General features: G+C 43.3%; 1 protein-coding gene across 3 annotated transcripts in view; it reads right to left on the reverse strand.

Annotated features, from left to right (window-relative positions):
• The window catches only part of LOC116510606 (cystathionine beta-synthase-like protein), a 53,812-nt gene that overhangs the window by 27,720 nt on the left and 12,015 nt on the right, over nt 1-14,077 (reverse strand). For 2 of the 3 annotated variants that reach the window (XM_032220220.1, XM_032220219.1), the window contains 5 exons: nt 6,289-6,499; nt 6,016-6,122; nt 4,658-4,792; nt 3,416-3,495; nt 2,994-3,128 (listed from right to left, as the gene is read on the reverse strand). In XM_032220220.1, the coding sequence (XP_032076111.1) occupies nt 2,994-3,128; nt 3,416-3,495; nt 4,658-4,792; nt 6,016-6,122; nt 6,289-6,494 (663 nt within the window). In that variant the 5' untranslated portion in view covers nt 6,495-6,499. Of the gene's footprint in view, nt 1-2,993; nt 3,129-3,415; nt 3,496-4,657; nt 4,793-6,015; nt 6,123-6,288; nt 6,500-8,596; nt 8,698-14,077 lie in introns of those variants that run through there. The other variant, XM_032220218.1, reaches the window with a different exon arrangement.

A 14,077-nucleotide genomic window follows, 5' to 3' on the forward strand; every position in this document is an offset into this window, starting at 1 on the left:
AGGGCTCTCTATAGGGCTCTTAGAGGCATGGTGCGGATGGACAGGGGAAATGAGCAGATGAGCGGTGACCAGGGTGGGGCCTGGGGGTGAGCGAGCAAGTGGGCATTCCACCGCTGGAATCGGTTCTAAATGGCACACTAGTTTTGTGGAACCTATTCTAGCGAACCGGTTAGAACTGGCAAGAACCCACCCCTGGTGCCAAGAGTATCTCCTTTTTAATAGCTAAAATCCTATAAAGCAGCTCCATCAGAGAGAAAGAGGTTGCACAAAAGTTCACTTGAAATTAGTTGAACAGATGAACAGCAACCAGTTTCACCCTATTAATTTGTTAGGATCTAAGCAGTGATTGGCCTACAATAATCTGCAGGGAAAGACAAAGAATCAATGGATAATAGAAGATAGTATGTTTCCACCATCCAAGTTAAGACAATAAACTACCTGCTTCCTGTAAGATAAGTGCCTTTTCCTCTCATTGCCAGGCCTGCAGTCATATTCCTTTTTGGATCTTTGGCCTGCCACATTTTCTATTATTCTAATTGTCGTTTTTATTGGGGGGATGGTACGGAGTGGAATGCTATGTAGCCAAAATAAAATTTCTTTCTAGAATCCAAGGTTAAAAGGCAAAAAATGACGGATCACCTATCTATATCGAGACCATTTATGAGCCTTCTAGAGCTGTAGTCGAGGCGACAGAGGCTGTAGGACGAGAGTGCCAGATGGGGGCCAGATGCAAGGAACCGACCCCTACGCCTCCCTCAGATGGAATTAGCTCTGCAAGACGAAGTCTCGGGATTTATCACCTCTAAGGAATTTCAGCTGGAGAGGCAGGGGGGTGCCAGGGAAGCTCCGACACATGACTGGAGAAGGTCAGAGCAGACGCTGGCTAGCAGATCTGATGAATGAAGATCTCAGCCACCCTCACGCAGTCATTCTTTGACTGGCCTCCCAGACCAATTCGGACAGCTAAACATGAGTGGAATCAACCTGCGGACCACCTAAATGGGCCCTGGCTCCGGACCACCTAAATGGGCCCTGGCCCAACCCACATTCTCCTTCCCTAGCAGACTCTGCAACGCACTGGAGTGGCGGTATTGGTTCCTTCCACACAGCTACTAGTGAGTCAACCCAACCCCTTGCCGCTGGAGTAAAGCCAACATCAGGAGTGCAGACGGGCCCCCCACTGAAATGGGGAATTCAATCCAGCCAGCAGAAAGAGATCTGGAGCACATTCTCCCCTTAGCCAGCCACCAATGTTTGGGCTGCAACCTGTGAATGAAGCACCACCTGAGTGGGCTTTCTTCCCGGATCATAGATGGGCCCAATACCAATGGGTGCCTGCCTCTCCCTCCCTCAGCAGATGATGCCATTTCAGATAACTGGGCCAGGGCAGCTACAGGGACTGGGGCCCCCACCAGTTCCAGCCCCACGAGCAATGCCTCAACAGGCTTTTGCCCAATCTCCGCCGCTGGGAGCAGCTCAACAAGGGGACATACCACCCAAAGCAGCCAGTCAATGGCATGCTCAATTTCAACCACCAGCCCCACTGGCTCCCACGCCCTCACGGTTTCAGGCAACATTTGATGGGACCCCAGAGAAGCTAGCTTATTTCCTGAATCAAGTCTGGGCGTACATTGATCAGGTTGGAGCACAATATCCTTCCAACAGAAAGCTGATCCAAGAAATAGCTGAGGGGATGAATGAAGGGTTGGCTGCACATTGAATAGCAGAGCTCAATGAGGAGGCGGTTTCTCAGCTAGAAGATGCAACCAGGTTCATCCAACTGATGCGCACCCGATTTAGCGATGTGGCCCAACACGTGGAAGCAGAAGAGCAGATCCAGGGATTGCGACAGGCTGGTCGTCCCATGAAGGAGTTAGTTTGGGAGTTCACACGTTTAAAAACGCCTTAGATCCCGAATTGAGACAAACTTGCAGCATAAGGGGGATCCCAGAACAAATCCAGAATTGGTACACCACTGCAATCATATTGGACCATGATCTTAATCCTCATTGAAAGTCTGTGGCAGAAAAACATGCTAAAAGGCCTTTGGGTCACTGAATGCAGTCGCAGCGATTTGAGAAGCCTCCACCCCCACTTCCCTTGGAAGGGCGGGGCAATAAAATGCTACTGATGTGGTCAGCTTGGCCACAGAGCATCAGAATGCCTGACTCCAGCCCCAGCTCCACAAGCGTGCCCACCACCTGTCAGCGTGACAAAGAAAAATCCCCAAAAGCCATCAGAGAAGAGTCGTCTGGTAGAACAACCAAAGGAGACAGAGAGTCCTACCATTGGGGAAGCCCCTATCACCTCGGAGAATACTGAAGACAACCCAATGGTGAGTGCACCCATCTGCCCCTTTACCATCAAATCCAAATTCCAAGTGCCAGAAACGGGGGTGGAAATGGAGGTTAGGGCAATCGTGGACACTGGTTGCACCTGATGTTTAATCAGCATGTTTATTGTGAAGCAGCTAGGCATAGGCCTAGCCCATCCCATTTGGTTTGAGCAGGTGGATGGAATGTTAATGGGGGGGGGGGGGCAGTCACGAGAATTACCAAGTTGGTAAAGTTATAGATAGGCCGCCACTATGAATTCCTCAGATTCATTGTAGCTCCAAGAATGCAGGAATCAATTATCTTGGGGCTTGCATGGCTGGACAAGTGGGTGCCTACAATAAAGTGGGAGGACAGTGTTAGGAAATTGATTATTGGCTTTGGGCTGCTACCACCGGTAAAGCCAAAGGGTCACCCACGGACCATTGAACCCAATAGCCCAGACCGCCCAGACCTCTTAATAACTCTCTTAATAAATTGGAACTTTGAGCGTTACTTTGCTTGGACTCTGATTTAATTTTGGATGCTATTTGGAACCCTGACACTCATTCTATTTCTTAATATATGAGCATTTCCCCCTGCTTTATTTTGGCAGTGCATGAATAACTTAAAAGAAATGATTTTCCACAGTGAAGCCATTTTTCTTGTTCAATAAGTTACCTGATCCAGGATATGGGAATTGGGGATTTCATTTTTCAATCTCCATGCCACTCCAACGTGTGATTCTGGAGAATCAAATCTAGCAGTTGTTGGAGTCCTCACAATTTCAGCTCCAAGAGCACGTAGCACATCCACCTATTTAAGAACAACAATCAAAATTAGCCAAAAGTTTTATGCCTGTGCATAGGCAATGCTTACACAAGTGGAATATTAAAGTGGTTACTGGTTTGGAGCCAATTCAAAACCAAATGTTGGTCCAGAGTGACTATTTTACCACCATTAACAAAAGTCATGCAGAACCTTATGAAATGTTAAGAGGGCAAGTTGAGTCTAGCTTTCTAACACACACCATTGCTCATTTAAGGTGCCTGAGTAAACTAATGCAACCATGTGTTGATCACTTGGTGATAAACAGCTCTGACCTTTTCCATGCTCATTTTCTCTGGCATTACAATAATACAACGGTATCCTTTCACTGCAGCTGCCAAGGCCAGGCCAATTCCTGCAACCAAAAAAAATGTCACTTAAAAAAAGACGTATGTATACCAAGAATAAGCAACCTAACATCCTCCAGCTATTTCCCAATCTTCCTGTTAATCCTTCTGGCTGGTACTAATGGAATAGTACCAGAGAACAGTTGCAGGAACAGGGTATGTCTAGAAGGACTAGTGGAGACATGATAGCAGTGTTTCAATATCTCAGGGGTTGCCACAAAGAAGAGGGAGTCAAACTATTTTCCAAGGGACCTGAGGGTAGAACAAGAAGCAATGGGTGGAAAATAATCTAGGAGAGAAGCAATTTAGAACTGAGGAGAAATTTCCTGACAGTTAAAACAATCAGTGGAACAGCTTGCTTCCAGAGGTTGTGAATGTTCCAACACTGGAAGTCTTTAAGAAGATGTTGGATAACCATTTGTCTGAAATGGTATAGGGTTTCCTCCCTAGGCAGGGGGTTGGACTAGAAGACCTCAAAGGTCCCTTGCAACTCTATTGTATTTTTATTTGTATTTGAATACATCATATAAAACTTTTGAAAAGAAATTTTATACCACAAATAAAGTGGTATAAAGTGGTATCACTCTACCTGTTCCCAGTTACACATTGGTAGCAGCTCTCCCTGTTTTAGAGTTTAGAGTTTTATTTCATTTGTATGCCGCCCTTTTCCCTAAGGGGACTCAGGGCGGCTCACAACTCAAAAAGGGAAGCGGGGGGGGGGGGGGGTTGAGTTAAATATGGTATTATAGGGAGAAAGACTAATGTATAAAATGACTAGCCTAACAATATATGATAATGCTGCCAAAGAGCTTGTATTCCAGGGTTTATGCTTTATGTCCTGCCATTATGAACCAGCTAGATCCCATTGCTCAGATAGGAAATGTATACTGTTTAAAAACTGGTAAACAAAACAATTATTCTCCTCCTGAGTATTTGTACAACTTGATCCAACGGTGTTTAGTATTGTTTTGTTAGAATTGAGACTTGCATTCTTCATTTTTAATTAATGCCTGCTTATATCAGTATCCAGTCATTTCCTTACAGTTTTAAAAACTCTTATTAGTCTTATTTTCTGATGAGGCCAGAGGTAGGAGAAGAGTGACTCTATTCAGCAAAGTGCATCCCATTCAACTCACTTCTTGATACCATCGTTCAAACGGATTTATTTACCTGTATTTCCTGAAGTTGGTTCAATAATGGTATCTCCTGGCTTCAGAATCCCGTCCCTTTCAGCATCTTCCACCATTCGTAAACTGATTCGGTCTTTCACACTTCCTCCAGCATTGAAAAACTCGCATTTGGCCACTGAATACCACAATTAAAGTAGGATATGTTTTACATGAATCAAGAAAAAGATGTTCATCAACTTTCACAAGGGATTTGGCAAGTGCCATTTCATCTATCCATATTCTAAGAAAAAGCATATGTGAACATGTGCACCAATATCTACGTATACATAGATATCTATAGGTATCATATTTATAGATACGATAAGATAGCATATACTAATTGAATATTGAACTAAACAAATAGCCTCTAATGAATCAATTCTGAAGATGGATTTGTATTAGCCCAATATCCTGTACCTTCCATAAGCAATCACATAGTTGGACACTCCTCTTCTGTAAGCTCAGATCCCAAACCAGACATATACAGAACTTTTTTCATTCTGAAAAACCAAGAACAGCGTAACAAAGCTGGAAGGGACCTTAGAGCCCTTCTAGTCCAACCCCCTGCTCAAGCAGGAAGCCTTATACCATTTCAGACAATGGTTGTACAATCTTTTCTTAAAAACTTCCAGTGTGGGAATATTCACAACTTCTGGAGGCAAGTTCTTCCACTGATTAATTGTTCTGTCAAGAAATTTCTCCTTATTCTAGGTTGCTTCTCTCCTTGATTGGTTTCCATCCGTTGTTTCTTGTCCTGCCTTCTGGTGTTTTGGAAAACAAGTTGCCTCCCTCTTCTTTCTGGCAGCCCCTCAAATATTGGAACACTGCTATCATGTCTCCCCTAGTCCTTCTTTTCATTAAACTAGACATGTCCAATTCCAGCAAAACATTCTTTATATTTTTTAGCCTTCCGTCCCCTAATCTCCTTTGCTGCTCTTCTCTGCACTTTTTAGAGTCTCAACATCTTTTTTACATTGTGGCCACCAAAATTGGATGCAGCATTCCAAATGTGGTCTTACCAATACAATATTTCTCTTTCTTCTTTCCCAAGAAGTTTTCTTTCTACCCAATACGCTCCTCATGCAACATTTTATACAATTTAGGGTTCTAAGCCTCACTAGCAATACAGACTGGAGAAGGAGGTGATTGTAGGTCAGTTTCCAACTGCTGTACTTAAAGCACAGTAATATCATAAACAGCTTCATTGTTCAAAAATAACAGAAAGTCACAAAGTCTACTAAATTCCTAAATGATTTAGTCCTTTGAAATTAAGGGCCCCTTTATTGATAATACTGATGGTGAGAATGCACGTGTTTATGTTTACAATTCCAAATAACCATCACTATAACAAATACTCACAGAGTTCACATTTGAGGCCACAGAGCTTTCCAATTTTGTTGATACGCACCATGGGAGTATCTCCAATGTTTTTCAGGATATCTGGCATAATTTTTGGAGTCTTTGTTCTGAATCAGAAAGAAAAAGATATACAATATTATTAGCAAACAATCCTAAAGTTCATTATCCCCAACTAATATCAGAATGGATCAAACTGAATGGCCAGCTTACAATAAAAGCTACCTTCCAAACAGGCCTTTCCTCCACAAGTCTATTGACTGAACGACCACTTACAATGTAGCATGGTGATGGGGAGATTCAGAAGGAGATTTTCCAAGCTCCCAGGTACACTTGCTGACAGCATCAGGCCGGATCCACTTTCTCTCTTTTTCTGTTGAATTACAAGATTCCTTCTCCAAGATTCCATTGGGTATGCAGTCAACCGAAACAGGAGTGCAAGTCACTGTATCCATTTCAGTTTCAGCAGGGATTGATGGCATTGTGCCTGCACCAGATAGGGAAACAAGAGATCAATTGTATTACGATACCGAACTAACGATCATTATGACTGAAGTGCATAAAAACGGACAATCCCAAATTTAATCTAAAAAACATGGCAACAAATTATAATTCTGTTTTGCCTGTAACTATCCAATGGTTTGGTCTTTGGAAGGCTCAACAAAATAACTAGACCAAACTATTCTGAATCAGGCAGATTATACCCACATACTACTACAAAATAAAATATTTAAATATAGCTTTGCTACTGTCTCATTATTTCCAAAATGCTGAGCTATGTGGATAATGTTTCAGGTAATTCTACATTAGACAAATTTAAGAAAGCAATGTTCCTCAGACTGCTGCACTCTGAAGCTGCTTGATTTCACATTCCATAATCCTGTAACCAGTGAGGCACAACTTGCTTCAGAATCCATGTAGGTTCCAAAATAAAAACAAGGATATAGATATTGGGTTATTGTGATAACATCTGGGAGGGAAAAACATGAAATTGTTGGTGTTTGAGATATGAATTTAACACGTAAGATTTACAGGCACACAACCATTTAAACACATCAATTTCTCACTCAGTATATTTCACTTGACAACAAATGGAAAGCACTGACATCTCAGAACTGTGGTACACCATGTGTGTACTTTTTAAAATAGTAATTTTATAAAAAATTACAATTAAAAAGATACACATTCAACCTAAAAATAGAATGTGGAAAAAAGAAAAAAAATAGAAAGAAAAAATATAGTGTAAGCGTGTGTGTTTAAATGACCTTCTCCTTCATTAAAGTATAAACAATTTCAATAACTTCTCTTAAAATACAACTAATGATCTCCCCCCCCCCCCACATCCCAACTATTATCTACAAGTAGTCATTGATTTACCGCCATAGTTGGGACTGGAATTTCCACTGTTAAGCAAGTGGATCAGGCCCAATTTTACGTTATTTTTTTGACACAATTGTTAAGCAAATCATTGTGTTATACAGTCATTAAGTAAATCTGGATTCACCATTGCTTGATGAAAGACAGCTAGAAAGTCACAAATGGCGATTCTGTGACTTCGGGAGGTTACAACCATCTGAAATACATGCTAGTTGTTAAGTGCCTTAATTTTGATTATATGGCTATGGAGATGTTGTGATGGTGGTTAAGTGTGAGCAGGGTTTGTAAGTCACTTTTTTCAGTGCTTCGATCACTAAACAAAAGATTGAAAGTCAAGGATTACCTGTGTAAAGAAATTCTTCAAGCCTCATTGTTCATTCCTAATCAACAAAAGTCCTTTTAAGGGTTATGAGAGATAATATATCTACTCTTAACCTTAAAAATATAAACCAATTTTATATTCATTTTTAATAAACCTTATTTTTAGTCTCTTTAAATAATTGATTTCTATGTTTATTGATCTCTTCCCATACAACTCTTCGACAAGTCTCATTTATAAATCCAATAAGAAAGTTATTCTGGTCACTCTTTCGGCTTGTTATTTGTATATCCTTTTTAATTATTAAAATATTAGCCAGTTTCCTTTGTATGTGCAGTGTAGCCTCTTTTCCCATTCTTGTAACGTGTCACTTTTAAATCCACTTTCAGATCAGTTTCAGTCTTAACCAGTAAAACTTCAATAGGTTGGACAAATAATTAAACAGCCAAGTTTAGTAGAAACTATAATATCAGAAATGAGATTAATTTAAAAATCCCTTTGTTGCATAAACAAGGTTTATTAAAAGTTTCAGAAGGATAAAAGTGACATTACTTTGATTCAAAAAGACAAGGTAGTTCCAAGCATGATTCTGGGGGATTCCAGAATAGGCAAGTCTGTTGCAGAGCAATGTTTTGATCAACAGCTAAACAGTAGAAAGATCTATGAAGGATATTGTAGATTGCTGAGTGCTATATGCTAATACCACCCTCTTCCCTCTCTTCATTTATACCTACTGGAGGCCCTCCAAGTAAACAGCTTAACTTTGGCCAATGGGCATCCCAAAAGAAAAACACACACACATGCACACACACACAGTTTTTCATACAAAAATGCTGGTCAAACACATGCTATATATTCATGCTTTTAAAAAAAACATGATTTATTTACCAACTACGGGAATACAATCCAGCATCAAAGATCCCTCTCCACCAGCTGCTTATTTGTAAAGAAATCAGTTTTTTTTTTCCTAACCCTGCTTTGTTAGCTCTCTATGAAAACACTTGGCCCCAAAGCCTTTTCATCTGGTCCAATCTCTTTTAAGCCTGCGGCTCCCACCCCAGCACACTGCTTGCCAGTGTCTGTTGGCTATAATCCCAGAAGGCTGGTAAATAATCTCTACTTCTTCCTACCACCCACCTCACACAATATCATCCTAGTTTTATAACATATCAGAGAGAAATTGGGAGTGGGGCAGGGTGAGAAAGCGGAACCTGGACTTTTGAAAGTCATCAATTTATTTCCTGTAACTGCTATTGCAAGAGGCTTTCCTGTATTTGTGGCATTATCTAGTTTCTCAGGCTAAATGTAAACATTGATGCAGGGTTCTTAGCACTTTCATGAGCACTATAAGCATTTTGTCAGTTACTTTATGCTTGGTAATTCCATTCTTACATCTAGATAAATGCAAGTACTAAAACAGTACTGATGTATACAGTGTATTATAACAAAGTAGATGCTATTTAGAATTATACAGCTTTTGATCACCCACAGGCTTGTTTTCAAGAACTGTAGCCCCAATACATCTGAAGAGGGTCACATTGGGAGGGGTGAGCTGCAGCACCATGATAGCCATGTGGATTTTTCTCTGAAGTATTTAGATGAGTGACTATCAGCTTTGCATCAGAATTCTTACCAACCAGAATCCAAGGCAATTAAGAGAGAAAATACACTACGATCCTTTTGGGGGGAGGGGTTGTTCGGTAACAAAATGTTCTTGTAAATACTTTCCTTGCTTGAACTAACAATCTGAATGCTATATTAGATACCAGCTGTTTTAGATAAGAACGAAGGGATTATATCAATCCTCTTTGATTAACATATCTGTCAAAAATATTGTGTGCAGGTGCTGAAACTAACCAGTTTAGCTTGTAAAGCAATAGTGCTGCAGGGTCATACCAAAGTGGACTTATAACCACTTGTACTATTTTAGTACATTCTGAACCAAATGCAGTTTCCAGGAGGTTTTGAAGGATACCCCCATATACATTATATTGTACTAGTACATATAGGTGCACAGGACCCGAGTATCAAGAAGGCCATCCAATTTAGGAATTAGCAGACTGATGCATAATATGGATTTGTGCAAAAGTTCTCCTGGTCATGGCTACCATTTGCTCTTCCTGTAGGTCCTGAGAGTCCAAGAGGATTACCAAACTGCACACCAAATCAGTCTAAGGGAATAGAATCCCATGCAGTATCAGGGAATCAAAGAGTCCACAAACACTTGATCTTGCTCAGATAGAACCAGTCTTCTTTTTCTCTATCCAGACACTGAAAAAATAATCTTCATAGCATCACCTGGTAGCCTAGAGATTTATAACTGGGTATCATTACAATGCACTGGTTAACAGTTTGCTTCCAGATGTAACTGTAGACTGCTGATAGTTAATGTATCTAGACAAGTGGTCTTGTTTAATGACCACTCATTAAGCGGCTATGGATAGCTAGGATGGATATAGTACTTCCATCCCAGTTCTAATTGAGAATCTTGCCAGAGAAGCAAGCCATAACTTGTCTTACAAGGAAATTTCAATGGAATGCTCAGAAAAACATTCCCATCGAGAAACACGGAGTTCTTGAGTTCCTTTGTTAAAGATATTCAAGCAGAGGTTAGATAAACATTTGCATATGTATTCTACATTAAGTAAAGGTAGGGCCTGATGACTTAAATGAGCCATTTCAGTTCCATGATGTTATCAAACTTCTGAATAAGCTTTTGTTGCTATTCTTCAAATACTAGCTGTAAGTTAACAACATATACTATACTATAAGTTATAAAATACCTTAATTTACTAAATACTGTTGAATGATTAAACCAAAAGAAATCTGGCTATTCTTTTTTGTTTACCTGTATTTATCATGCCTACATTAATACTGGCATCATTTCCAGGTATTTTGCAATACTGTATAGAGGAAATAATTTATATTATATTTACACAAAAATAACTGCTGAAAATGATCTCATCCCAAATACATTTTTTTATTTTGACAGAAAGTCTTCACAATACTCAGCTTCTATAACTTGTCAACCTTGGTTGTCAATTTCAGCTGAAACAAATCGTGGAGATTTTCTTCTTTGCATAATTATATGCATCTGACACATGTGTCCATATAAGCAAGTATAGTGCATATGTGTGGTATAATGCCAGAAGCCACATATCAAAAGAGGATGAGAACTGGGCAAAACAAAGTAGTTAAATAAAATTATAAAACTGACTAAAGTTAATTAGTAAAATAAAATAGCTCACTTACATAATTAATTGATGTTAATTATGTTAAAACTGGAGAAGGAAGAGAGGATAGAGTAAGAATAAGGGGAAGCAGAGGTGTACACTAGGAAAGGGAGAAAAGAAAATTTGAAAAATAAAACAAGATGGATATGATGCAAGAAGGCTAAATAGAGAAGTTAAAAAAGTTCTGCTTTTCTATTACAAAGTGAGTGAGTTCCAGAGTCAGACTTTTCTCAAGGTCGGAAGTTTGAAATTATTTGTACCTTTCATATATTAACCATAAAACTGACTACTGCAGTCTGTTTTAAATAACCAGGCTAGAAGCTTCAGTAACGGTTTTCGCAGCTTTATTTAACACAGGTCTGGTAACTAGCAGGATTCAGAACGTGGACAGCTCCCGGCCAACTGACAGTTCTTTATATACGAGAGCTGTCAGTTGGCCAGCCAATAGACGCCCGCCGCGTCTATCTCCAGCTGGCTGGTGCGTCGCAGCCAATCAGCTTGCGGCTGCTCCGGCCCCTCCCGTCGGCTGGCCCGGGAGGACGTAACACTCCTTCCCCCCGATGGCACATGTGTAGTCTCTCAGGTAAGCGGGCTGCCTGCGCACGCACTGGGATCTCCTCAGTGCGGGCGCGGCCTCCAACGACCCTGGTGGTGCCTGGCTGCAGTGACGTATCTGAGAGGCTGGCCTGGGCCGGGAGCCCAAGGGAATGGGCCGAGGTAAGACTGTGTAACGTAAGGGGTTGAGTGTACGGTCTGTGTGGTCGGGGGTAGCTGGCAGAGCCGCGGCGTGACGCGGCTGGGCAGGTTGATCAGCCCCTCGGCAAGCAAGCCCTGGCTGCGTTCTGTGTGGAACTTGTTGACCGGGTTGTGGGGGCTGGATGGCCCCGGAGCAAGTGGACCCTGGTGGTGGTTGTTGTGGGTTACCTGGGTTGCCCCCGTCAGTTGCTGCCGGTGCCCGGCGCCTCAGCTGGTTCACATGGCGCCTCCATAGTCTTCCATCGGCCAGCAGAACCCTGTAAGAGCAGGGGCCGGTTATCTCGGTCACAATCCCGGCTAACCACTTTGGCTCCCCTGCGTAGTTTTGAGCATATACCCCCTCACCCACCAGAAAATTTCTAGGGGGTTGTGCGGCATTTGGGGTCGTCTGCGAGAAGGCAGGGTGCATCCTGTCAAGGGTGGTCCTTAATCTGCGACCCATTAATAGTTCGGCTGGGCTTTTTCCCATTGTTTGATTTGGGGTTGCGTGTTGAGCCAATAAATACGTACGAAGTCGTTGTGGCCAAGGAAGGTGTTGTAGTCTGGCTAGAGCTTCTTTTGCTGACCTTACAGCTCTCTCAGCCAGGCCATTTGCCATGGGATGGTATGGTGCTATAGGTGCATGGCGGATGCCTAGTGAAGCTAAGAAGGTTAGGAAAGTGGAGGATTGGAACTGGGGCCCGTTATCGGATACAATGACGTCTGGTAAGCCATGTGTCGTAAATAGGGATTGTAGGACTTGGACAGTGGCGCCCGCGGTTGTTGAGGCCATGTGGAATATTTCGACCCACTTTGACAGTGCGTCTACTATAATCAGGAAGGTGCGACCTTCTACCGGCCCGAAGAAGTCGAGGTGTATCCGGCTCCAGGGAGAGAGAGGTTTTTCCCAGGTCTGTGCGGGTGCTGCTGGGGGAGCTGGTCGCACTGCTTGACAGGGGGAACACTGTTGAACCCAAGCCGCTATGTCTGCATCCATGGAGGGCCACCAGGCATAGCTGCAGCCGAGAGCCTTCATTCTGACTATGCCTGGGTGTCCCTCATGGAGGCTGGTGAGGACTAGTGAGCGGAGGGCAGCGGGTATGACCACTCTGGCACCCCACAGCAGACAGTCGTGGGACACTGACAGCTCATCCCTTCGGCGGTAGAATGGAATGTGCGAGTTTCCTCCGTCCAACCGCGACTCACTGCGTCCAATATTCTTTGGAGAATGTGATCGGAACGCGTGGCATGTGCTATGTCTGTGGCTGACAGGGGACATGGGACTTCTTCAGTTAGCGTAAATATCGATGCCGCTGGAGCTGGATCGGTCACCGGTGTAGGCAGGGGGCAGCGGCTAAGGGCATCCGCGTGCCCTAGCTGTTTGCCTGGTCTGTATATCAGGCTGTATGAGTAAGCGGCGAGAAACTCAGACCACCGGCCCATCCTAGGTGGCAGGATGATTGGGGTGGGGCGGTCTCCCGCGATTATGCCCAGCAACGGCTTGTGATCCGTTACTAGGGTGAAATTTCGGCCGTATAAATAATAGTGGAACCTTTTTACTCCCACTACGGCGGCGATGGGAAGCTCGGTTCCATCCGGGTATGCATGGCTGAGGACTGCTCCGATCCCGTAGGGGGACGCGTCACAGGCCAGTACTAGGGGACGGTGCTCATCGTACTGAATTAGCACCGGTGCATTGGTTAACAGTGCCTTGACAGCCACGAGCGCTTGGTCTTCGTGGTCTGTCCAGGCCCATGGAGTTGAAATATCAAGGAGGCGGTGCAGTGGCTCCGCAACTGTTGCTTTATGCGGGATGAATGGTGAATAAAAATTTAGGAGGCCGAGAAAATCTTGGAGTTCCTGTTTGTTGTTAGGGGTGGGGGCGGCCGTGATGGCTTCCACCTTGGAGGGAGTGGGGTGGATTCCTTTGGCATCCACCCAAAATCCTAAAAATTCCACTGAAGGCACGCCGAATCTGCACTTTGAACGTTTTAAGTGCAATCCGGCCGTGCGGAACCTTGCGAGGACGTCCCTTAACATCTTGACGAGTCCTGATCGGTCCTTTGCGGCGATCAGGATGTCGTCAAAATAAGGGATGACCCTGGGGATACTGTGGAGCACTCGCTCCATAAGGCCCTGGAAAATACCTGGGGCGACGCTAACTCCAAATTGGAGGCGGCGACATTTGAACGCGCCCCGGTGCATGACAATGGTCTGTGCCATTGCGGATGCTTCGTCTACTGGTAGTTGCTGATATGCTTGGGCCAGGTCCAGCTTTGCGAAGATCTGGCCCTGGCCCAAGGAATGTAAGACGTGTTGAACTACGGGGACAGGATAAGGGTGTGCTTGTAAGGCCTTGTTGAGTGTGGCCTTATAGTCCGCGCACACCCTCAGTGAGCCA

This window comes from Thamnophis elegans, chromosome 6 (assembly GCF_009769535.1).
Source record: "Thamnophis elegans isolate rThaEle1 chromosome 6, rThaEle1.pri, whole genome shotgun sequence".
NCBI lineage: Eukaryota > Metazoa > Chordata > Lepidosauria > Squamata > Colubridae > Thamnophis > Thamnophis elegans.